Genomic DNA, 27,200 nt, shown 5'->3' on the forward strand with positions numbered 1-27,200 from the left:
TTGGACCTTTCAGTTAGGACAGAAATAATTCTGCGATGTGCATAAAAATAAGGCATAGTTCATCCATAAGGCAATATCTCTACATTTCCACATATAGATTTATATGCCATATCTGCTTATCCCTATATGACTTTTGCTTGCCAGAAGGATCACAAAATAAGGTCTGAAAGATCACTGCTGCAGCATTCGCTGGTTTAAGTAGTTGTGTCAATCACTGACGTGTTGACAACATTCCCTCAGCAAGCGGTTTTTCAGAGTACACAATAATTTACATGCTGCAGCTGCACATTTACTTATGTCGGCTACAACACTATGTTGGCACAAGCACAGTTCTAGATTTTAAAACCTACTAGGGACTCTTGTGCTCACAATTTGGTTAAAATGTTCCGTCATTGAAGGAGGAGAATGTATATATCTTAATCTCATTTGATAGCTGTGCCTAGACAGAGTAATCTCTTCCAACATTATGTGCAGCATGAAGCTTATCTCTTTAAAGAAGATGCTTTTCTTGTTTTACCATGAAACTGCTTCTGACTGAAAGAGCTTCAAAGGGCGTCTTTGTTTCATAATGTGCATGCAGCTCATTCATGGGCGATCTTCTTCTTATTTCCTCCCCCTACTCTCTCTTTCTCTCCTTTTCTGTCACTTGTCTCTCTCCCTCTCTCGCCCTCCCTTTCCAGCCTCTCTCTTCTAATTTGCAAACATGTATGTATCCATACCCTAGCCCATATGAAGTTGTAAATATTAGTGCTATTTTTTGGGTGGAAGGCAATTACTCTTAACAGCCAGTGCCAGTTCCTCCAGTTTCTCATGGGGATTACTTATGCATTTGTTTTTATTTTCCTCCGGCCTGCTCTATTCTAACTTGACACAAGAGAGGAAGGTAGAGTGAAATCTCATGTTAGTGAAGGCAGAATACATCTGATGAGGAGGATAAAGAGGTAAATGAATCCCTTCAAGCAGTAGTTGCTAGGAGGGGTGGAGGGACTTGTTTTACTACAATGATTGGTCACATATTTAAAAGGATTAATAAACTGACATTTGCTATGTTTCTGGGGCATGTAGTGTGTTGTGTATGTAATCAATGAGTAAAACTCTGAAACAAGCTGATGATTAGTGTGTATGAAAATACTTTTGATGTACGGGTACCCAACTGAGATGAGAACCAGCTACCTTGTTTAAGAATTTCCTGGGCTGTTTAATTTGCTCATGGCATTCATCACTGCCAAAAAGCTTGATCCTAAGAAAGGTTACAAATGAACCTGAGTACCCTAAGGAAATACCTCAACAAGCTGTTTGACTTTCTAAGACAACTGAAAAATGTACAATCTAAGAACAAGAATGAGAACAAGAATGCATCAGAATATGCTCGTGGATGCTGCCTGTTTCCGTAGCTCTGTCTTATCGTCTTACTTTTTCCAACTTTTAGCTTTCCTTTTTCTTCCAAACTTGAGTAACTTGTGTTTAAGTATATTTTCAAACTACGCTCTTTACGAAAATGAGAGTAGAAAGTGTTTAAAGAGTTTCCCCTCAGGGATCAATAAAGTATTTCTGATTCTGTTTCTGAAATAGTATATATCACTATAGCGATATGTATCTTTCTTTGGTATTACCCAAGTGAAAATGTGATTTTCTTACTTTTGGTATTAATATGTCAGTCATTGCTTTACAATTTGCACAACATATGATACTCTCTAACCTTAGACCCTCAAATTATATAAGGAAAAACAACAAAAAAAACTATCAAAACAGCAATCAAAATGTTTGTTGGTAAAATTATATATGTTATTCACATTGAATATTATGTGTACTAAACAGAATAAACATAACTCAAAATGTTGTCTTGTCTTTGCAGAGTGTCAGCGAGTTTGGCTTAGACATCATTGAGACTCCTGAAGGTGACAAGTGGCCGCAGCTTATCGTTCAGCAGAACCTGGATCGCGAGCAGAAGGACACCTTTGTCATGAAGATAAAGGTTGAGGATGGTGGCAACCCTCCCAAGTCCAGCACTGCCATTCTCCAAGTCACCATCTCTGATGTCAATGACAATCGTCCTATCTTCAAAGACAGTGAGCTGGAGGTCACAGTACCAGAGAATGCCCCCATGGGGACATCAGTTGCTCAGCTTCACGCCACGGACGCAGACCTGGGTTCCAACGCACAGATCCACTTCGCCTTCAGCAACCAGATCTCTGCCTCAACCAAACGTCACTTTGCCATCGACAGCTCTACAGGACTGATCACTGTGAAGCAGCCACTGGACAGGGAGGTAACGCCTGTTCATAAACTCATCGTCCTTGCCAGTGATGGCAGCTCCACCCCCTCCAGAGCCACAGTTATTGTTAATGTAACCGACGTTAATGACAATGTTCCCACCATAGACACGCGTTACATTATCAACCTGGTTAATGGGACTGTTCTGCTGTCTGAGAATGCGCCTCTCAACACCAAAATAGCTCTAATTACTGTTACGGACAAGGATGCCGATCTTTATGGCAAAGTAGCTTGCTACACTGACCATGATGTTCCTTTTCGGTTGAAGCCTGTCTTTAATGATCAGTTCTTACTAGAGACAGCTGCCCCCCTAGATTATGAAACAACTCGAGAATATGCAATTAAGATAGTGGCCTCGGATAGGGGGACGCCTCCTTTGAACACTTCAGCTATGGTTTTAATTAAAATCAAGGATGAGAACGACAATGTACCCATCTTCCCCCAGCCGGAAATCCAACTTTCCATACCGGAGAACAATGACCCCTCTACACAGTTAATAAAAATCAGCGCCACTGACGCAGACAGCGGACATAATGCTGAGATTATTTATACTCTTAGCCCTGATGCACCTGATGGGTTTAACATAGACAGACGGTCAGGAATCCTTTCCGTTGGCAAACGTTTGGACAGAGAGAAGCAGGAGAGGTACTCATTCATTGTCATAGCGAGGGACAATGGCTCCACGTCCCTGCAGAGCAATGTCACTGTCAGGCTAATCGTCCAGGACCTTAATGACAACAGCCCAGCTTTCACACACCCTGAGTACAACTTCTATGTGCCTGAGAACCTGCCTCTCTATGGAACTGTGGGCTTAATCACAGTGACGGACGCAGATGCAGGAGATAATGCTGTTGTAACCCTGTCTATTTTGAACGGTAAAGATAATTTCATCATCGACCCCCAAACTGGTGTGATCAAACCCAATATCACCTTTGATAGGGAGCAACAAAGCTCCTACACATTTATGGTCAAGGCAGTTGATGGAGGGCAACCTCCAAGCTCCTCCTATGCCAAGGTCACTATCAATGTAGTCGATGTGAACGACAATCGCCCTGTGTTCGTCATCCCATCGTCCAATTACTCATATGACCTAGTGCGAACCACCACCACCCCTGGCGCTGTGGTCACCAGAGTTTTTGCCATTGACAATGACACAGGTATGAATGCTGAGCTGCAGTACAGTATTATCAGCAGCATCATCATCACATCGAGGGTCTCCCCTAGAGGTCTCTTCGCCATTGACAAAGCAACGGGTAACATAACACTGCAGGAGAAAATAGTGGCAGCTGATCAGGGGCTACATAGGCTGGTAGTCAAGGTCAAAGATCTAGGCCAGCCTGAGTCCTTACATGCTATTGCGCTTATTCACTTGTTTGTCAATGACACTGTGTCAAATGCTACCTTTATCCAAGAGCAGCTGCGGAAAAGTATGGAGACACCCTTGGACCGTAATGTAGGGGACAGTGAGGTAACACCTCAAGCCAATGGATATGTGATTGTTGTCATAGCTATCATAGCAGGGACCATGACTGTCATCTTGGTGATATTTGTGACTGCCTTGGTGCGCTGCCGGCAGACACCCAGACACAAAGTAGTACAGAAGGGCAAGCAGAGTGGCGAGTGGGTGTCACCCAACCAAGAGAACCGTCAGATCAAGAAGAAGAAGAAGAGAAAGAAGCGATCCCCCAAGAGCCTCCTCCTGAACTTTGTGACCATTGATGAATCCAAGACTGACGACCCCACCCATGAGCATGTTAATGGTACACTGGACCTCCCTGTGGAGTTAGAGGAGCAAACCATGGGGAAGTACAACTGGGCCACCACGCCCACCACATTCAAACCCGACAGCCCAGATTTAGCCAAGCATTACAAGTCAGCGTCCCCTCAGCCTACATTTCAAATCAAACCGGAGACTCCAGTGGCCCCAAAGAAACATCATGTGATCCAGGAGCTCCCCTTGGACAACACATTCGTGGTGGGCTGTGACTCACTCTCCAAGTGCTCATCAACTAGCTCCGACCCATACAGTGTCTCAGACTGCAGCTGTCAGGGGGGATTCAAGACTGCGGGGCAAATCACCACCCGACAGGTAATTCATGACTTCCTTTTTAAACCCACCCACACTAGTCCCCACTCACACTCCCGTTGCTGTCCCATGGTAGGTGATGTGAAAGAGGGAGGGTGGCAGCATGGAGCCAGGGGATTTTCCCACACAGACCATGACCATGTCTACATGAATGTCATTTGCACTTAAATGAGCTCAAGATGTGCTCAAGACTTTAAACAAAAAAGAATAAAACAGAATTTGTCGCAATTAATACAGCAAACCTTTCAGTGTACTGATTGTTATTAATTCATGTATTCACCCTCCTTCATAAGCAACCATCTGCAATTGCAATTGCATAAACATTTACAAAAATACATGTGCAGGTTAATTTCATAGCTTGAGTAATGGCAGCAGTGCAATTATGATGGCTAGCTATTTTAAACATCAGTGTGAGTGGTTGGTGGCAATGTAGCTTGATTTAGAGCCTGGGATAGGCGGCAATGATTGAACTCTCTACTCATGTATTTGAAGTCAAGGGCGAATGATGCTGTGTGCTAATATATTTGACTGACATGTTTAAAAAAGCAAGCAAAAAATAAAATGGCAGCCAGAGTGACAATTCATCAGGTATTCATTTGGGCAAAAAGTGTGAAGGTAATAGCACAAAACAAAACAAAAAATGTTCTTTTGACGTGCTAAAACAACTTGATAAATAATGCTACTTTTTGTGGCTTTTGTTCTTAAAATATTAAGTGCTGTCTTAACTGTGCCACTGAGGCTTTGTGGGAGAGAAGCTCATTTGAATGCCAAGGTACAGCAAAGGGCTTATGATTCCCTAAGAGATATGTGCCAAATGCGAAGTGCCCCAATAAATAAAAGCTGGCGAGGGAAATAAATGTAAATCAGAGGTAAGGAGAGGTGGCCTTGCTCAGTGCTGACAGCCACAGCCGAGCGCTGTGGGGAAGACTGAGTACTGCTTGGGGCGGCGGAGAGGGTCACAGGGATCAAGGTGACGCAGGACCTTGAGACCAATATACTTAAACACCAAGGGAGCAGTAGTCCATAAAAACACCTGCCAGGCCGATGTTGCATTTAGCCCATAAATGCTCTACTTTAATGATCCCAATTATTGTTATAAATGGCATATGTAGATACACATTCTTTACATTCTTTAAATTAGCTCACATAAGAGAGGATGTAATGACATCACACTAAAGGTTTGCCGCTGTGATGTGTTGTAGTTTGTATTAGAGAGGACATTGAAGGATACTAAATGGAACTAATCAAGGCTGTCTAGTCTGTGCATGGGGTAGCAATTTATTCAGATTCTGATATGAGTGTATACATAGTTTTCACTCAGTGTCAAACATGCAGTTGAATTTGTTGGCTTTTTCAACCATTTTTTTTTATTTTGTTTCTTTTAAGATTTTTTGAGAGTTTGGTTGTTGCTTGGTTGCACTGGCTTTCATTTTTGTTACTGTTTTGAACATAATTATCACAACTGCCATTCATCCAATTCTGGGTCAATTTCATGATATTGCATCAATAATTGATTTTGTTTGATGAGGTGTTTGCTTTTGTTTGTGTCTAGCCTCATATTGCACACAGTTTTCAGATCTTTGGTTTATTTCTGCCTTTTTGCTCCCAGTACGCTTCTGTGTGACATCTAGCAAGCGTTAAAATTCCTCATGGCATAGTTTTGGTAAATGAGTGTTGATCCCATGAAGTATTGTGCTTAGGATAATTTATGAAGACACCCACACAGAGTTGATAGTCATTCCCTTCATCCACCTTTTATTTGAAACCCTGGTTAAAAGCTATGCTCTGCCATGGTACATTATACATAAGCCTACTACATGCCCTTGGTACCGAAGATTTAATTCCTAATGTGTTTATATGACACACTGACAAGTTGTCGAGATGATTTTCCCATATTGCTGGTAGTGACTGCCCCGAAATATGCAGAAATATTCAGTCTGTGTTCTACAATTCTGAATTATTATCAGTCATAGATTTTACGCATCAAGGATTTAAATTGATTTTCACTTATGTTGCTGATCAGAGTGGAGTATTTTTGTCGGAATAATTTAAAATCAATGAATATATGATTAGTAAATGTTCTTCTAAATCTTCAGGCTCTGTTTGTATCAGATTATTTTGAAGGTATATTTATTCATTTCTCTAAGAGAGGTCAGGTTTAATCTGTATAATATACTCATATTTTGGTGTCACATACTCCCAGAATTTGAATATTATTAAGAAAAATATGTCCTCATTGGTTCTACTCACCAACCATAGCTTCATTTTAACCTGATAATACATCACAATTTTTGTGTCCCCTTGAGCAATTGGCAAGTGATGCCTCCCACTTTAGACATTAGATTTCCCACTAGTTTTAAGTGTGCTTATTTAAAGCCTGTGTCATGGAAAAAAATAGCATGAAGCTTTGCCTGATGAGAATCGGTGGCTGCAAAGGTTAATTAAATGCACTAAAGGGTTAATCACTCGTAATACAGTATGATTAAAATCACTGTAATTAGGTTTCAAATGAGGTTGATAAGAAAGAAGAAATAAGGCAGCCATCCTTAAAGATTATCAGTGATGCCACATATTATCCTTGGGTGAGTCACTTTCTCAGGATCAGAAGTGATGTGACAAAAGATGACCAGCTGTCCTGTTTGTTGAAGCCTTATTAGAATTTCACCTCTGCTTGATTTAATCGTTGTGCTTCTTTAAAGAACATCTACTTTCAAAGTCTAAAGAAAAACACTCAAAAACAGCAGTTCTTCAAAAAGTGTGGTTGTTGCTTTAATCTGAGGAGGTAAAAAAAAGAATATTTGAACACTCTAGATTTTGAAGAGATCATTTCAAGTGTGGCTGTTAAAACAAAAGCTACATTTGGTCAATTGGTCAATGCTATCTATTCAGTCTCTCTTGAGCCTAAACCTAATACCAGAAGTCCAAAAACAAAGATCACAGGCAGGTTGTTGTGTTTTCCTTTTCGTTCATCAAAGTGACAGATGGTGCTTTAGTGCCTTTAGAGTGATCTCTCATTGCCCCACACCCTCCCACACACCTAAAGCAGCTGAAAATGAAGCAAAGACAAAAAGCCCACCCATGGAATAACAATGGGGAGGGCACACAAGGGGAGATTATTATGGTTTAAGGTCACCCAAATGTTTTCAGGGACTTTACAGATGTAGCTGATAAAGAGTAAAGCTTGTAAAAATACTTCAGAGACTACAGATTTGTGCCACCATATGGCTTCATTATACAGCGAGAGCTGTATTTGCAAATGCAAACCTCCTCCCTCCCTCCCTTCTCTTCTCAGTTTTTACGCATCTCATCATTTTCTTTTAACCCCTACCCCATGATATTAGAGGTCAATCTGCCTCCAGTGATGAAGAGCTCTTGTGAGAGTATGTGCTTTAGCGGAGGCAGATCAAATGAGTACTACCCTGCTTGAGTGATCTTAGACATCACAATGAATATGCAGGGAATAAAAAGGCTAATACATTCTTTTGTTTGGCCCATAATTCTGGGGCCACGGAGCACGTAGGGTCACTGCTTAACAAAACTAACCTCCTGTGACTCAATATAGGAGAAACTGCTGTTAGTGTGTTTGTAGTATCACATACGCATACATTACAGTTTGATTAAATACCCCCATAAGTGTTGTTGTTATGCCTTATTTATAATGCAATTTATTATCTTTATAGAAAAGATCATATATAAATGCAATGGATAATGAGGGCAACAGTGAACAACAATTTTGCATATCGTCATTTATTTGTGTGGGTGAAGGTATGGGCCTTTCACACTAGCCACCCCATGGTCTGATGACAAAGTGCTTGTGCTGACTCATAGTGGGTGCATAGCCAGGGGTGGAAGCCATGATTTTAAAAGGCTAACTAGGCTTGTTAATCAAATCTGATGCCAGTATTGCATCCTAGCGACTGATTATGGCTTTTTTAAAATTATTTTTATTGGGTTTTTTTGTTTGTTTTTTATTTCTGTTGAGTCATTGCATGTGTAATCACTGTGCCTTGCTAATGTAAGCACTATCAGGTCAGATTCTTCCTGATTAAGATATTAGCAAATGTGTTGCTAACCTTCTTAGGAACAGCAAAATGTCATATTCTGTACATATCAGAGGACCCAATGGCAAGGGTCCGAAAGAAAGAGTGGGCCTAAATTGATCCAAATGGCTTTTTGAGGGGGAAAAGAGTGTTGCACTAGTGTGGTGGGAGACAAAAAGACAAATTGGGAGTGATAATTGGATAAGATTGCATGCTCTGATAAGTACAGGAAAAATGCACAAGCTTGTGACACTTGTAGCATTCTTCAAGGAAACCTGACAAGATAATGACTTGATTGCCAGTCATGCCTTGAAGAATGCTTTTTGTTATCTTCCACACTCTCTTCAGAGATTTTTTATTCAGTGTTCAGTGTAGCCTTGCACTGATAAGGCTACAGCTTAGGCTGCTCAGAGCTCGATGATATTGTAACTACAATCTCCCTATATCTGTCTGTCTCTCTATATTTCAGGAGACGGCACTGAAACCACCACACTATGGCACACTCTGTGGCACAGGTACAGCTCGCTCCCACAGGATTAAAATCAATCTCTAGCTCCCACTACCTAAAGAGAGAAAAAGAGAGAAAAGAGAGAGAGAGGGCAGAGGGAGGAAAGAAGGAAGGCGAGAACTGGAGTGGTGAAACAAGTACTTTACTATCTCTGCAGCCTCAAACCCCACCTCGTCATACAATCGAGAGAAAAGATGAACTTGGAGGGGGTAAAAATCTCAGAAAAGAGAGACACTTCATGTTGCCTGTCTGAATCTTGACAAAGCTCCTTCTGTTAATCTGTTGGAAGTTTGAAATGCTTTATTGAGTCCTATGCTATTACTTACCTGTGTCAGTGAGGATGATACTGTATGCCCTGAACCCTCCTCGAAAAATGTCCCACTCCAGCACCCACTCTGTAAAATAGGTGTCAAAAACAGTCAGTAGATCTGTAAAGTATGTTTATATGTATGTATGTATATCTATCACAGAGTTGATGGTGTTTATATTTATTGATTCCATTTCTTTGCCTTGTCTTCAAAACTGCCTGGTGGCCATTTTATTTTTCTTACTTTCTGATTTTTGTATTATTTGACGTTGCTCTATCTGGACTTGCTCATGGAACTAATGACTTATAATGTGTTTATGCTGCAAGATCTACAACCCGTAGGCTTAAATTAATATTGAACCCACATCACAGTGTACCTTTTCTGTCAACTTTTGCCTCTTTCTGTCCCACTTTTGATGCCACTAATAGCATTGTTAGTGAAGAGTGTGGCTAATGTTACAGAAATATGCATGGACCCACAATACGACCACATTTGTAGTGCTTTACAACTGTGCTAATGATCACCATGCTGTTATTACACTGGGAGGAATGGTAGGACAAGTTTAATACTTTGAGCTAAGCCACAGTCACAGGGGACTAACTGCTGGGGTTATAATCAAAAGCTGTTTATGTAGGGCAGATTTGAAGACCACTAAGCCTAACCTTTTGTGTGTCGCTTTCTATTCAGAAGTGATTTAACCTGTGAGATCCACATTAAAATGACTCCAGATGGTAAAAAAAGAAGAAGAATAATAATCCTCAGGCAGTCTTTAATATGAGTTGGTGGGCTTAAGCAAAAATGACTTGACTTTGTGCACTTATTTACACTGACAAAAGACATTTTTTGATGAGAAAAACATTGAACACCAAAATGAAAAGGTAATCCAGGCTTCAGTTAAAAAACAGCAATAAGTTAACACTACTTCTTAGGCATTTTGTTCAGAGCATCATTTTGCTTCTACTGTTTCTACACCTATAGAATAATTATGGTACAGTATGTCCTGAATAGAATAATTTCTACAGTATACACCAGTAACTGGCTTGATGGGTTAGCAGCATTGTTGTTCAATAGTCCTGTTAATTGATAAGCTGAAGATTGCTTTGATAGGTAAGGCCTACAAGGCACCTACAGTATATACATATTACCACAGAATTAAAGTCATTAAAATGGACATAGCCTGTGTATTCAATTGGAAATGTACAGATGGACTGGACCAGAGGCTCTTTCCCTTCTTGTGTGAGACTATATATAGTTAATTGAAATTACTGCACAGACCGGAAGCCTTTTTGATTTTGTTCCAGTCTTAATATGTCATTGTTCTATTGACTATGTCTATTTTAAAGCTTTTAATTTTTTTCTGTGTTACCTCTTTGAAAGGCAGGTTGTTATTACTGAAGGAGGTATATTCATGTAATTATGGTATCAAATGTATTCACTACTGCGTAGGAGCCACAGTATGAAATATACATAGCATCCTAGCACTGTGTAATGATTAGATTTGCCTGATTTTTGGGGGAAAGAAAAAAAAATACTCATACATGGGGAGAGCTTTTGTCCTTGTAAGGGAGACAGACAACCTCACTTTTATTCAATGTGAAGTACAATATGCACCTTACATGATCTTTGTAATTGACTTTGATTTGCCAGTGTGGAGAAAACTGTAAATGTTTTGTTATGTATGTGTGCGCTTCTGAAATTTATTAAAATCTTTTGCATTGTATTGCATATTTTGACGACTCTTCTTATTCATTGATTTGAGCATTCAATATTAGTCTTCATCACTCAGTCAGTTCAGTTTTATGCATACTATACTGTAACTGCTTCGTTACAACAGTAAGACTAAAATGAGGCAAAACACATGTTGTAGAATAATCATTTGTTTTTCTTATACACTGTTAACCAGTAGCATGTTGCACAATAATCATTTGTTTTTGTCATACACAGTTAGCCAGTAGCATATAGTATATGTCAAATAGGCTGTGGCCTGAAGAAGTATGTGTGGCTGTGTTGGTTTGGAATCCATTAATTGGCTCATTTCAGCCATAGAAAAACCTCCTTTTCGTTTAACATTTTGCAACAATGTAGCACTTAACAAGGAGAAAGAAAGGAAGAAATGGTTTGGATATACATCGCTCATTAGGAACAGATTACAGATAAAAAGTTATGGAAATGTGGTGGGAGCACATCCTTTGAAGTGCACAGACAGAAAACAGCAGAACAGAAGCTTTTTTTGGAACAACACAACTTTTTTTTTTGTTTCTACTCCATGAGAGCTGATAATGATCATTTGATAATGATAACCCTGCTATTATGATGTACAGTAGTGCACAAACACAGGGTTTTACACATCTGAGAGGAAGATTGATGCTAGAGGGTACAATAACCACCGCTGTAACATTGTGTTATGCAGTGTTTATGCGGATTTAATCCAAAAATACAGACTTGAAAGGCATAAAACAAAGCCAGAGTAGAGACAACAGAAAATGTTTCATTGCTTATCAAAGTTACTTCATAATTTAAAACTGAGAAAGAGCTAATCAGTTCCCTCGGGAAAAGTGTCCTTGGCGATTTGAGAAAATGGTGCACACTCAAGTAGAACATTCTCATATAGAGAGTGCATAAATGTCAGCTTTCTATTAATAGATAAATGTAAACCTGCTAAACGCCTCGTTCTTACTTAAAAAACAGAGCTTGGGTAGGTAGTTGTATCTCTTTGAGCTAGATAAATTATGATTTGATTTTTCGTGTTATGCATAATTAGGTAATGAAATGTTTTCAAATGAGCCATAAATAAATAAAAAACTCCAACAAAGCCACAGCATTAATGAGTCTTAACATTTTTACATAAAGACAGTGTAGGCAATAAATGGATTTTTTTTTCTGCTTTGGAGTATAAAGTCAAAGGTGAGAAAGAAAGGATGGGAGGAAAGGAAAAAGATTTTGTGTAAGCAGTAGTTGCCAATCTGGTTTATAACATAAAATGTCTTTGGTATGTCTTTGGACGATTTTATTGTCGCTCCTCCGTTCCCACAGAAATGTGCAGTTGTTACGGGGCTCAGCATGCACTTGTGATTTTGGTCAGCTCACATTAAGTGCATTCCCAGTGATTTTTATCATCTATAAAATGTATTTTAAAGGTTGTTCCATGATTGTATTACAGCATGTCACTGAAGGAAGTGTTTCCAGAGTTTCTTTGCTGACATATTGATTCATGATGTATAAGGACGCAGTATTCAATTTCATCTAACAGGCCAGGAAGCTAGTTATATGTAGTAAGTTTGATTACATTTAATGCAATGATATGTCTGCAGATGGATCAACATACAGGCCCACACACAGGAGCTTACACAGACCCACGTGTAGCAATTTGCTGTGCTGTGGTGGTGAGGCTGTCCATGTGGTCTTCATTAATTGTGTTTTTGTCTTTTTTTTTTCGATTTCTTAATTTCACCACTCACAGTATGGCTATTAAGCGTCTTCAGTAAAACTTGCTGTTTGCAGCAGTCTCCTGCAATATAAAACCTTTAGATGCACTGTCGTCATTGAGCATACATGTTTATTATCAGTTATGAACATAAGCTCTAAGATGAATCAGAAACCTCATATAAAGTTTGTCGTTCTAAAAAAACTGACTTTCCACAACCTTGAGAATGCATTCAGTGCAATCAGTACCCCTGTTATCAATTATTTCCCTCTGATAAATGTAACATAAAACTAGAACATATTCGTTATTCATGTGGATAACATTGCAAAGGAGCTATCAAGATGGCAAAAACCCATTTTCATCACATTATATTGATTTTGCAAGTCACTCACATTCTCCACTGAGAGCACAGTCATCCGCTGCAGACAGTATAGAATGACAATTCAAATTTTGTAAACTTGTAAAAAAATCAGTGATTGAAAGTCAGTATGGATTTGTTTCTCCCTCTTTACAAGTTGTGAATTTGACTATGATGATTTTGGCAGCCACTCATGCCTTTATAACATTCTAACACATCTGTATGTTTTAGTGGAGAAATCAGATACATAAAGGTGCCTTAATCATGGAACTTGTGTTTGGGCTGTTTGTACTCATAATAAAAACCATGCCTCTCATTTAAATGTTCAAATATACATACTATAAATGTTTTAAATATATCATTTAATGTTAGGGGTGTTTATATAGGGGTGTAAGTCAATTAACCAAGCAGCAAGCCTGTTCAGGGTATGATGTGAAGTTGTCCTGCAGCTATGCTGACTGTCTAAGCAGGGGCTATTTATGCATGTGTTGTGCAGCGGTGCAGGAAACAAGAAGATACTGTCTTTCTGTTGCACTCCACTCAAGGCAACACTCCACTCAATTGCTGCCAAATCTCTGCCAAACTGAATAATTCAATCATCCCCCATAGCTGCGGTGGTCTAGCTACCTTTGTGTGTGCAACAATCAAATCAGTGTGGAAGCCCGCCGAGTGGTTCTTTCTGAGACACTGAGTAGCTCTACAGCCCGGAGATTGTTTTCATTGAAAACAATTCTGTTGATTAAACGAGGTGTGACTGTGGAGCGGGGATCTGAGGAACATCGATTGCTTGTACAATTGTTTGTTCCTTGTTAAAAGTGTGATCTAAAACAGTAGTTGCTGATAGTGTGCAAGAAGCATATGGTTTGCTGGTGTGACTGCAAGACAGTTAGTGTGTCTCTGTCTTCCCTAAAATATCCCAGGTAGAGAAATCCAACATGATTGTTCATGTAGGATTAATAATGCCCTCACGATTGATAGCCACCCAAAATGTTTTGGAGATGTAGTTGCTGATGCTTTTTTATGAATTTGCTTGATTGTTTTGTTGAATATATGTTAGTCCAGTTGTTACAGTAGGAATAAGTGAGCTTTACAAGCATTCTTTAGGAGACACCCGCTCTACCCATTTCCCTCACCCCACCACTCTTTGAAGTAATCACATGATTTCAACCTTAGTTTTGACCATGTAGATTTAACACTAATCCCCCCTAAACACAAAAAACAAATGCAGTAAAGAGGAGGCAAAATTTATTTATCATTATAGCTACCAGGTCACTAGTGGTGCATTTGCATTCTGTGGACATCTGCAACTAAGCTACAGCCACATATAGGTTGTTTGCATTGAAATTTGTCCCTCATTTTATCCTCTTTGAAGCATACAGTGGAAAACCTGTACAGCAATCTATCATGCTGCTGGGGCTAATAAATGCAGTTTTCAAACCAAGCCACGTCCCACTGTGGGTCATTGTTCAACACTATGTGATTCTGTCAATGTTGTGTAAAACAGAGGCTCTTTTCTGAAGTGTAACTGAACTCTATGACTAAATGAGCTCAGTTTCCAACAGTCAAAAATGAATGCATTTGAACACTGTACTGCTATACTAGATGTGTTATGTGGCAACTTGGTAACCATAAACTATATATCACAAAAACATTAATTCCTGAAAGTAATATTTTAGCTCAAGAGAATTAACCAGTGTTAAGGACAATGTCATGACAGGATGCAGTCGTTGCATGTTTGCAAGCTGAAGGTAGCCAGGCTGAAAGGTAGCAACTTAAGACATTGTTCAAGGAGGGCCATGTCTGTGTCCTCCTTAATCCTGGTAATCCTCGTACAGAATTCTTGATTTACTTTTGTAAAAGAGATTGGGAGATGATAAGATGCTCGTCCGCCTCCTTAGAATAGCTGATAATCTGGTTTGAACAGAGGACTCAGGGGGTATTTAGCCTGCCTTAACATTTGCCCAAGCAGATGGCGCTGACAGGGGAAGGCGCAACCTTAGCCTCCAACCCCCTCCCTCTCTGCATGGTCCACTTTGGAAAAAAAAAAAGAACAGTGGGACGATAATCAATGTTGTTTATTTTGGTGCTTGACTCTTTAAGTACTTTCAGACAGATTATAGGCTTTTGCAAGGGATAATCGGGAAACCGCAGACAATTGCCTTTTTCCATCCTGACAGTATCCCCCCACGAATGCGTAAAGAAGGCGATTTAAAGTAGATGCCGACTCTTAATTCCTGATTAGTCCCATTGCAAACCCTGTTAAAATTAACTGGACACTGCGCTTATCACTGCATTTCAAACACCCCCTGTTCTGATGCAGTGGACATACCATATCTAGCCTTGAGAAGACATCCCATGAGTGATATCTCCATAAGTACTTGTGTTTGAAGCTGCCTGTTCCTCAATGGGATGACACACACACTATGAACCCGGAAATCTACTCCAGGGTAATTGTAACACTTCAAGGCTGAACAGTGACTGTGCTGACCTCTTCTGACTACAGACAGAGGCAAGCTCCTTCTCTTCTATGTTGTAAAGTAAAAAAGAAAGAAAGAAAGGGAAAAAAAACAGTTGCTCTTAATTCATTTGCACATGGCATCAGCCACATTGGAAATCACAATAGATGTCACAACAGCTCTTTTTTACTAGAGTTGACTGTGTATCATTTCACTGTAACAACTACAAGATGCAGTAGCATGTCTTTTAGTAACTGTGGCAATGCAATACCTCTGATTGCATGCAGTGTTTAAGCATGACTGCATATAAGCCATTAAGTCGTTTATATTTGTTTCCTAAGCCCACCTCTCTAACCTTATGCCTCTGGCAATCTTCTCAACTTGGACTGGACACCTGCAACAAAAGCATTTGTCTAATGAGATCAACCCATTAACTAATTAGAGCCTCCCATAACATAAGTAGGATGACTGTAGAAAGCTTTGCATGCACAGAAGGACTGTTTAACCAAAGCATTTGATGCTTTTCCTTCTTTCTTTGTCTGTGCAGTTGTGTTTTATAACAGGATATTGTACATAGCTGTCAGGCTCAATCTGGGGCAGAAACACAAAAGACAAGCAGAGGCCCCAAATGCATCCCTCTCAAACATGTACACAGTGCAAAGTTAATCCACACATACACAATTACATGCTGATTTCCTTTCTGTGTTCTCACTTCATCCAGTGACAAGCAAAAGGGTTCAAAGTGAATGCTTGAAAAAAAAACCTCTGAAACAAAAATTTGAGAGAAATGTGAATATCTGATTATATTCGAAGCAGTTTGTATGAGATCCACAAATGTTGTACGGTATAATTGGAACTACATCCACAGTTTGATATCTTTATGTCATACTTGCTATGATTAATGCAGTAATTACATTTTTCCTTGGCATCATTGTGCTATGTAAGTACTTCCTCATAATAGAAATACACTGCATGGCATGAGATTAAGATGTGTATTAAAACTGGTTGCATATCAGTAAGGAGGTATGCATCAAAGCCATTAGCAGAATAATAGATGGTGAACCACAAAAAGCTAATGCCAGTCAGTGGTAACACACATTGTACAGCTCATTCTAATGGCTTGGATATTTACCTGTACCAATGTTAGGACACTGCTGACTCTTTGAGTCGAAACCACAGCATTAACTTGCACAGCAAACAAAAGCAAACATCTCTCTTTAACAAGGTTTTGACCTAATCACTCTCCATCAGAAGCAGCCTCACTTTCTTTAATACCTTTACCTGAATAACATGTTGCTTTTAATATACAGTAGGTAGTAATGTAAAATATAGTTATAATGCCTGGGATCATATTCCACAATAAAGTGGAAGGATAGCTAGATCTTGAAAAATGAAAGCATAAAAGAATCAGGGATATTTTGAAGAGTCTTCTTAAATAATGCGTGTGATATTCACTGATGGTCATAAAGAATTTATATGCATGCAGTCTTCAAAAAGAGCAGCAACTCATTCCCAAGATCAGTCAGACAGATTATTACATGTCATTTTGACAGTTTTTTTTGTTGCAGAGGTCTTTGTTGCTTGACTGGCCAGGCAGTCATTATGAAGTGATATGGCTTCACATCATGCTGCGCCATGAATTTTGAGGGAAAGTGGTGCTTTTCACATACCCCTTGAGACACCCCTTTTTTAACACCCCTTTGCAGTTATGTCTTGGTTATAATAGTAACTTTTTTTAAAAGAACTGACTTCATTTATAGCTTCTCCCGATAGGGTATTGCAGTTTCTCAACTATCTTTTACAAGTAAAACCAATGAGACAAGAATCTGACTGCTTTCACAATTATTGTGGTTAAAGGTCTTCCTCTCCACAAAATAATGTGATAATGTCATTAAAATTGTTGGATCAGAACACCTCAATCCCAATTTGCCCATAATCACCTTTTTTTTCCTACTTCAATCTATAAAAGCCCATGTATACTGACTATAATCTGGAACATCCACTATATTCTCTCCAAATCAGTTTTTCTCTGCCTGTGTTTTGCTGTGATTGGGGTTACATTTTCTGTTTTCAGCAAAAGAGAAAGAGCCAAGCATCCAAGAGAATTGTACATGTATTACAGACAAATTCACTACATATGTTACCTATGCGCTGCATGTATAGACAGGCGCTGCTTGTGGTGGAGCACATGTGTTCAAGCCCACAGGTAATGGACAACACTTCAGTGAATTGTGCCGACCTTATTGTATTGTGTGGATGATTGTGTTATGCTCCCTCAGATAATGACTGTGCCCTACTTTGACTTTGAGGCAGTGACCTGAAATAAGGCACACAAGTGAAATCCGAGCCTGGGTGAACCTGGAAGTGATTAAGGTCAGCCAGACACACCACATTTATTTGACCCCCCCAGTGACTCACATTGACCAATGTCTGCAAATCCTTTGGGAGCCTTTTGTGGTATTCCTCCTCAATGCAAACATTGGCCATTGATAACATGTTTGGGAAGAGTGTCAGGATGATTAAATACAACAATGAGAACGGGCTCTGATTTTTTAGCACCCTATTGTGCAAGAAAACATGTTCTTCCCTCCTTACATGACATAAGGTCTTTAGAGATCTGGTAACCAATCAAAGTTCAACTCCACAAATATCAATGTCACAAGTGTTTTTCTTACTGCTCATATGAGCCACAAGACTCAAATTTTTACGCTTGAGTTGGCCTCATTTGTTTTAGACTGGACAACAATATGATATACAGTGTAATCGATGAATGGTGCACAGCATGCTGCTATTCATGTGTCCAATATGGCTATGTACTCGCTATGGGTGCTGACTGCACAAAGGGAAAGTCACTGAGGTCACAAATAGTTCAATGGCACTACTATGGAAGTGCACAGTAATGCAATGTCAGTGAGGCAATGCAATAAGATGAATAAAGAATTATGCTTAGTTTCTTAGGGAATATGTAAATTGATCCAAGTACTTAAGTATGCATCACATGTAGAAAAAATAAAACATCAAGTGAATGAAGCTAAGTGCATCAGAAAAGATGATGCAACACTGAATCCTGGATTCGTCTCAAGTTAAACTCCATTCGGCTTCTTGATACATTATTTAACATAGTGACTGAAAAGGCTTAGTTTCCTAGTCCAGGTCTCATTGACATATGCATACACACCTTAATGCTTTGGGGGAAACATGGATAACATGAGTTCATGTCTTCCTCTTGAGGGTGGGATGCAATGAGTGGATCTCTGGCTTGTTTTTGTGTCTTGCTATTCTGCTGGGGATCAGAATACAGCTCCTCTCCACAGCCATGACGCTCAGATAAAAATTACTCTTCCTCTGGTGTGCATGTAAATCAGAGTGGGGGGATATAATGAAATAATGAAGTGTGCCTCTGCTTTTTCCAAGAGAGACTGTTGGGACCCACTATTTTTAGAAACAACAAAGAGATTGCCAGGGGTGTCCAGTCTCTCTGGTTAAGTTGTGGAGTTTTATCCACTTGTCAATGTACAACTGCTTGTCTCAGGGCTTAGACGCACGCTGGGAAGAAATGGAGGCCAGTGTCTCCCTCGAGACAATGTCAATTAAGCCTCTGCAGGATTCACTGGATGGATGTGTCCATGAATGGTCATTCTTTCCACCCTAATAGATGATGGACATCGTCAATGAGATCAAGAGAGTTGATTTTGAGTTCTGTACAGTACGTATCCATTGGCCACATGCATGGTAACCCTGTAAGATGACCCTCCCTGCCAGCAGGAAATGCTTTGTCACGCAGACAAATGTGGCAGATGAATACTCAGCATGATCCTGGGATATTTGTCATCTGGTGTTCTCTTTCTAATGGGTTTACTGCTGATGATCCAGGTCGGAGAAGGACATAGTGCTCCACACCAAAAGTTAAGAACAGATTACAAGACAGACCCTAACCTCTCAACCTTCTAGATTTCAGAGTCTGAATATTAATTTTATTCTCACTGTACCTTTAACCTTAACTCCTACCAAATCTTATCCCTTTTGTTCGTGATGCTCTTTCTAAATCTCACCAAGGTTGCTGCTGTCTGTACCATTCACACCAGACATGCTAGATTGTCCCTACTTTTATCACTGAGTTCTGTTCAACCATCGATTTATTCAGCTGGAACTGTAAGAGATGTATTGCCATAATTTATTGTAACACCATTATCTCCCATATTCTCGATACAACATTTGACCTTGAAAATGTGAATTTGCAGATGCAGCGAGACTGGATCTTTGCAAAGTCAGATATTTTCTGGCATCCTTGGCAAGGAGGAGGGGGCACTAATGCTGCCATGTTTGCCTTTTGGAGATAACACCTCAGAGGTCATTTGAATGACTTGGTGTAATGTGGGTCATATGGCCGTATAGCCTCAAATGCACTGAGCAACCAACTTCCCGGCATGTGAGATATTTCCTCTCTAGCAGTTTCTTTTTATTATATGCCTGTGGCTGGTTGCTTATGTGTGTATGATCCCTCTGTAGAATATTTCCGGAGTGCAGGGACACACATATGGGGCTGGGTGATAACACAAGGGCCAACCTGTATACATCAGGTTGGTTTAATGTGAAAGATATGGCAACGTCTGTTCTCCTTCTATAACATTTCCTACAAAAAAGACTTTATGTCATAGAAAAGGAAACCCATAAATGTATCCTTAACATTTGGGATTAGAATGCCTCCAAAACTAACTGTCCTTGACTACTTTGAAAGGAAAACATAAAAGGCAGTGCATGTCAAGACACACATTCCCCAGCAAAGTGAAAATTCCTGCCTCTTATCTGTTTGATTTTGCACTTAGGGATTTTTTTCTTCATCTTTTCTCTTCAAACATCAAGTACCAAAGTCATTTACATGTGCTAGGGGCAACCAGAGTTAAAACACAGACATACAACTTACTGCTGTCTAGAGGCAGTCTATGAAGAAAATAAGGAAGTTGCAAGGGATGGGTAAAATACGGAAGTAGAGGAAGGGTAAAATGAAAGGAAAGAGAAAATGAAGGGAAGAGGATGAGAATGAGGGAAATGAGGACAGTAGGGGGTGAGACCAGTGAAACAGAGAGTGTAATTCAATTTGACTAAAACTCTCTGTCGCTTCATACAACTGGGGGATTGGCCTAACCACCGAAATGAATTAAAATTCATGAACTATTGAAGAGTGAGCTGCCAGTAGAAAGTGGAGAGCATGATACAGTTTTAAAGCAGGATATTATTTTTTTCTAATTACAAATAAATGAAGCTATTAGTTTACCTTAAATTAAAAGCAGAAGGGTTCCCACAGAGATATCTGATCCCATGTGTAACTCATTTAAGACTGATTTGGGCCCCTATTGAGCTGGCAGGCAAACTGAAATTAGGGTAGCAGAGCATCTCAACTGTATAGTATTGTCTAACTCCTGCTGCCTCAGTGCCTTTTCTCTAGCTTGGAAACACAGCTGAAGTTTCTGTACTTGAAAATCATATCTGCAAGGTACAATTAGGTAATAAAAAAGCCAACCTTCTGGCATGCTAAAGTTTCCCCATTCCAATTTGTAATCTTATACAGATTCATGAATGTCTTCTCAGTGGAATCTGGCACGGGAAGAACACACGCAGCTTATTAGTCGTAATGCTTCCCAAACCAGACGAATCAAAAGAAAATCCAGTGTTTGACTTTTATCCATCCACAATATAAATAACTAATTTATCAATTGTGCTTAAAGAGGCATACAATGGGCAGAACAGAGAACATTGTGTAGTTGGGATAATCCCTTAGAAGATTTATCCTGTCGTTGCCTTGAGGGGAATAGTGGGAGCAAGAAGCAGATCCTATTCCCTCCCTCTCTGTCTCTCTATCTCTCTTTCTCTGGATACATAGTCACTATCACAGCTCCTCATCAGCCCTGTTTAGTTATATTTTATTGTGTTCTTTGATATTCCAGTTAATCCGTCAAGTGAAGAGATTTAGCCCAAGATTACAGTGATTCAATGAACTTTTGATGATACACTACTCATGTTTGCAGCCCTAAGGCATTTCCGTGATGCACATTATGTGCATTTGTATGTATGTGTGTGTTTTTGTGTGTAAAGTAAGGTGGCTGCCTTCATGTCTTGCGTGGGTGACTGTTACAAGATAGCGAGAGCATTGCCATCGATGGTTTGACAGCCCCACAGCTTTCCTCAAGCTACTCCGGAGTTACTGTAGGCGGTTTGGATTCTAAATGTGAATGACAAAGCATTGACATTATCCTGGAGAGTTAGATTTTTCTTAATGTTGTTTTAAGTAAAAAACAAAACAAAAAAACAACATCTATATGCTAGCAGTGGAAGAAAAATGAGTTCCAATACACCTAATTCCCTGTTTAGATGGAATGGAGCCCTAATTGCAGGTTCAGTCCTGAGCCAAATAGCGACCACCAAGTTGTGAGTGGATTAGTTTGTCTGTGGTCTGGGTAGTGAACCTGGTGACTTGATCTATAGGCAGAACTCCAATAAATAGACCACAGAAGTGTAAATGCACCTTAGGACTGCCCAAGCCCGTCTTATTATGCATGTTTTAACGCAAGGTGAGGTGTGTTGCCTGGCAACAAAGCAAACAAGCCAGCATAGATTTGGATAACATCTGTTTTCAGTACATGAATTCTATCAGTGGGAGCATTTTGTATGTGCAATTACTTGAACCAATCACATGCAAAAGCTTTTTCAATCTGGCTCCTTGAGTGCTGTCACTAGTTATTACACTGCGTGCTATTTAGCAAAAGTGCATTTGCAGTTTGAAGAGCATCCCAAGATATTAGTGGCATCTAATTGCATTACCTGAAGGAGACTGATGGCGCCAGTTAAAACGGCTGGCCCCAGATCAGGCTGTGTTGAAGGCAAGTGCTTCTTTACAGGTTATACGTCATGTTTCTGACTGGAATCTTTTGTCGACTAAGTGATTTTCTGACAGCTGTAAGCCTCCACTCGCCTCACCAAATACCCCTATTCCCTAAGCAATCGTACATCTTACCATTAATCCACTTTCATCCATGTGAAACTAAAACTATGACAGAATGATAATGGCAGCTAATGCAGCCAAATTTTGATTGCACAAGTCAGATTCATTCTCATTAACTTGTTCTGAATTGATTTATGCATTCATGCTTGTTTACCTAGCAATAGTGTAAAATGTCCCAGTAGTGCAATCCATATTCAAGCAGGCCAGCTGTGAGGCTCACTGCAGCACTTGTCCATTTAAGTCCTGAAAAAGCCAGATTTCATTTTTTGTCTTTCATCATTCGATTGCTTCTAAATAACCACTAATCGAATCTTTAAATCTCTTTACTGATCCATTAAAATGCTAATATTTTCTGCACAATAGAGAGAAATCTCCATATAGCTCCTCTTTGCCAAGGTGACAAAAGTGCCACTTTAAAATGTACAGTTTCCATAGGAATAAAAAAGTCATCTCATGGGTGGCTCAACATCATTTTCCAAAAGCCACTGGCAAATCTTGATGACTGAGAATACAATAAGGTGAAAACTGCCAAGTGACCCTCACAGGATATGTCTCTAGCACCTTCTGTCTTCCACTTCTAGATTTAGTAGGGACTGGAGGGGTTTTTACCTCACAGTCCTCACGTAGTCCAGTGGGACGCTCATCTTGGGAATAGCATGCCAGTTTTATTGAGCAGGGAGTGGCAGTGGAGAGAGACGAGGGCCCTCAGAGACTCCTGGATGTTTTCCATATTAAACTGCAGAGAGAGAGAGAGTCTTAAGATCTCACTGGTGAAATGATTTTCATTTTAGATATCAAAATGCCAGTTAAAGTAGCATAATTATGGAAACTGTGACATGTCTATCTCCATTGTTGGTTTGAGATTTTATCCCACTTTTGCTATCCCACTCCCTCCCCTCTTCTCACTTCACTTTGACCCCAACTACACATTCCTCTCTTCCTCTTTCACCCTCTTTTTTTCCCGCTGCTCTCTCCCTTTCCCCAGTACTCGTCTTACTAATTCCGCAACCTCTAACTCCTCCTTTTTTCTGCATCACTTCCTACAGAGAGTGCGTTTATAGTCACATTAATATGAGCAAAGGATGTGGGGTAATAAATCGCTTTCTTTCTCCCAATGAGCCATAATAAGTGGTGCTAAAAACAACTTTCCTGTTGTTGTGTGCTTTTGCCTTGTGAAGTGAAAAAAAAGCTGTGTTTGAAGTTCAGATTAGTCTTCAGGGAGTCCCACCTATTGGGACTGTTAACCTTTAGCCATTCAGCTATAAAGCAAGTGAGTTCCATTAAAATACATAATGCATGAAGTGCCGAGATTGCATGCCATTGATCAGCACTTGAATAAATTGAGTTGAAATCCTATTAACATAACCAGTTACACATAAAGTGAGATGAATAAAGTGCAGTATAACACCTGCAAAAATTAGCCACCATCAGCCACAGTTTTGTGATGGTTGAAGTGGTCAGGCTAACTCAAGGCAATTTAGAAATAAACAGTAATGAACTATAATTCCAGCTATTTGTGCAATGAGTTGCTCCCAGCTTACCCTTTTGTTGTCTTTCTACTGGCATTTTCGTCTTATTTTACCACAACAAATATTAGTGTGGGTTTGAAATGTTTTCATATACAGTACATTTGTATATCAAACAATCTCAAGCCCTTAGTAATCCTTAGTCTCAGAGAGATCCTGTCGTGACCATTTCTTCAATTTTATACAGGACATAAGGCAACAATTTTTTTAAGTCAGTCAAATGTGTCACAACAGTAAAAGATAATTTTTGTAGTAAGTAAAACATTTGTATTGTTTTTACCTTTTGCTCTCTGTCTAACTAGAGATTCTTAACTTTAGGTCATTGTTGTTGTTGTATGTAAGTATGACAAGTTGCCATGAGAGACACATAAGAGCTGTTTAGCGTGGTGCAATGTGGCATCCAAGCCAGCATCTTGACTCATGGCGCCTGTCTGCTTCAGTGTGTGCGTGTGTGTGTTTGTGGTAACAAAGATGACCCCCTCCCCCAACAACCACACTCCACTCTTCAGCATAAAGCATGTGCATCGTCCCCCTTTTAAAGCAATTAAGGACTAACCTGTCATCTTGACAGGTAGCCTCCATCTCCCTGCATGCATGCACTGCAATATGTTTTTGTAGGACTAACACGCCAAACTATTTAATTTTTTTTTTTTTTTGGTCTTTCACTCCCCCTCCTTCTTGTATCAGGAATAATTAGGTCAATTATTCAGGTGGATACCCAGTACAACATATGTGTTTTCAGATTAGGTGCAGAGGAGGCTCTGTCACCCGACCCCATGCAGACTGGGAGATGACCCAAATTAAAGCATGTTTCCTCCCCACCCATCGCTCCCTCTTCCTCCTCAGACCCCTCCAACCCTCATCCCCCGCGCCCCTTCCGGTGCCGTGCCAGCCTCCCCACAACAATGCCAGAGAACGCCTGCCAATGGTAGCAGCTCCTTAATGAAATAGTAATTGTGACTGTGACTTGCATGCATCAGTGGCTTTCCTGTCCTGTTCTGTTTCATTGCACAATACAGAGAGGAGTCTGAGTCTGAGTTCCAGCTCTGTAATTTCATTAATGCTCAGTGTCGCACCTCTGCGTATAGTTTGTTTTCATTACAGCTTTACATTAGCCGTGATTGCTTTACCAAGTCTGTTGCCTTATTGTTCAACGTCTTAATATCTTAACAAATGTTACGTAAAGCATGCCACATGCACCTGTAGAATCACATTTGCTACAGTTACACCCAATGAGTGAGATGCAAGTACATTGAATATTCCCTAAAGAAGATGTGTAATGAGATTTTTGTGTGGTGGCAGTAACAGCTGTTCAGAGAGGCAGAAGAGTGTGGAATATTTAAGATCAATATATCATTTATTTCACTGTGAGTCTATAATGGGCCTGCAATTGTACACTTCATTACTGGACACAAGGGCCTAGACTGCTGACCAATCCCATCTAATGAAAACAAATGTACTGGCAGGCTGAAGAAAAGAAATACACTACACCACAGTTCATGCTCCAGTGTCATTTCGTATGAGGACTGTGGCCCTGGTCTATGCAGAACAGCGGGCTTAACAACTCAAGTGTGTCATTATGTGTGGGCAGGGAGAGGGAAAGCCAAAAAGTACCCTAATAGCAGACTTCTGCTGAAACTTAAAACCAGATTGCAGTCATTTCATAGACATGTAACTGCAGTACAGAACACATTTATTACAATTAACAGTGTTCAAGGAAAATCAAATCTGTGGAATGCAATTGCTTGACTCTATCTATCTATCTATCTATCTATCTATCTATCTATCTATCTATCTATCTATCTATCTATCTATCTATCTATCTATCTATATCTATATAGCTAGATAGCTAGATAGCTAGATAGCTAGATAGCTATGTCTTCTATCTAATTCAGTATATCATGTTTCAATGTTTCGATGTTAGTGTCTTTTATAGCTATTTCATCAGAGCACAAATGAGATCAGGACTATTATTTCCAAAGTGCCCATGCTGATCTAACATCAATTTTAGCTTTAGATCATGCTGAAAATGGAGGAAAAACAAGGACATATTTAGTAATCCCAGATCCGCACACCTCCTCTAAGAGGAGTTTGATGAGTGCAGCTCCAGATTAGATTAGAGGCCTCGCACTGATGAATGTAATCCATCATCTTGTAAGCAACGGAAATTTATGACAATTTAGTTTCAGTAACTCTGTCATAAGCCCTTAGCTTTTAGTTTTCAGAGTTGCATAACTACAAACAGAATAAGGATGTACAAATGAAGGCTCGTGGGGCGGTATGTTTCATAAAACTTGGGGGATTTTGATTTGTGACCATGACAGAGATTGAAAATACATCTTTCCACGTTGAAAGTGCCTGTTTTCTATTTCTTGCTTTCTTTGTTTCACCTTTTGCCTTTCCACTGCAGGCAAAACAAAATGTGTGGCGGTTCTATTTCATCAACTGAACTCGGAGATAAAACACGTATAAAACTGGATGTTTTGTGAATGTTTCACCACTTTATTCCAGTTTGTGAGACAACAACTTCTTTGAACTTGATTTTTCCCCCCATGGTGGAGCTACTGTGTAGCCCGTGAAGTAAGTCTTCCTACTGGGCACCGAGGGAATGAGCTGATCAGCATCTCAACACAAATCGTTTGTTATTGTTATTTGTGTCATATTTCTGTCAGGTGTGGCAGCTCATCAAGCTGAAATAATGAGGCCATGTTCCATGATTAGTGACAAAACTCTTTAGATATTTATGTGATGATAAACTGTTTCTTTTGTCAAATAGCTGGTTGTTGTGATTGTTTTACCAAAGATCCTATTACCATTCCTTTGTATTATTTACATTTAGAATGCACAGTAAATTATAGCTTTTTGAACCACATCACTGTATTTTTAAAAAAATATATTTTTTAGTACTGATACAGGCTCAAAACAGTGAATTAAAAATAAAAAAGCTGAAGCTAATCCCTAAAAATGTCTATGCATACCGTAAAGGTGGAAACCATAAATTCAACATACCAGTTTGTAAGTGGGCGTATTCATTTAATTGAGGCAGAATCTGTTGGGTGACATGATAGAAGGATGTGGGTGGGGAGTTTTAGCTGCTAAGGAGTTTAAATGTTTATGCTTTTTTGGTTTTATAATTCCTAATACCCATTAAGTGATGTGAAATAATGTAATTTGACAGAGGAATAATAATTTAAGTATTCCATTACTGGGCATTACTTTT

General features: G+C 39.6%; 1 protein-coding gene across 4 annotated transcripts in view; it reads left to right on the forward strand.

Annotated features, from left to right (window-relative positions):
• Positions 1 to 27,200, forward strand: part of pcdh11 (protocadherin 11) — a 130,667-nt gene that overhangs the window by 12,633 nt on the left and 90,834 nt on the right. For 3 of the 4 annotated variants that reach the window (XM_044205245.1, XM_044205246.1, XM_044205244.1), the window contains exon 3: positions 1,856 to 4,363. In XM_044205245.1, coding sequence (XP_044061180.1) covers positions 1,856 to 4,363 — 2,508 coding nt within the window. Of the gene's footprint in view, positions 1 to 1,855; positions 4,364 to 8,869; positions 10,937 to 27,200 lie in introns of those variants that run through there. The other variant, XM_044205247.1, reaches the window with a different exon arrangement.

This window comes from Siniperca chuatsi, linkage group LG8, assembly GCF_020085105.1.
Source record: "Siniperca chuatsi isolate FFG_IHB_CAS linkage group LG8, ASM2008510v1, whole genome shotgun sequence".
NCBI classification, from domain to species: Eukaryota; Metazoa; Chordata; class Actinopteri; order Centrarchiformes; family Sinipercidae; genus Siniperca; species Siniperca chuatsi.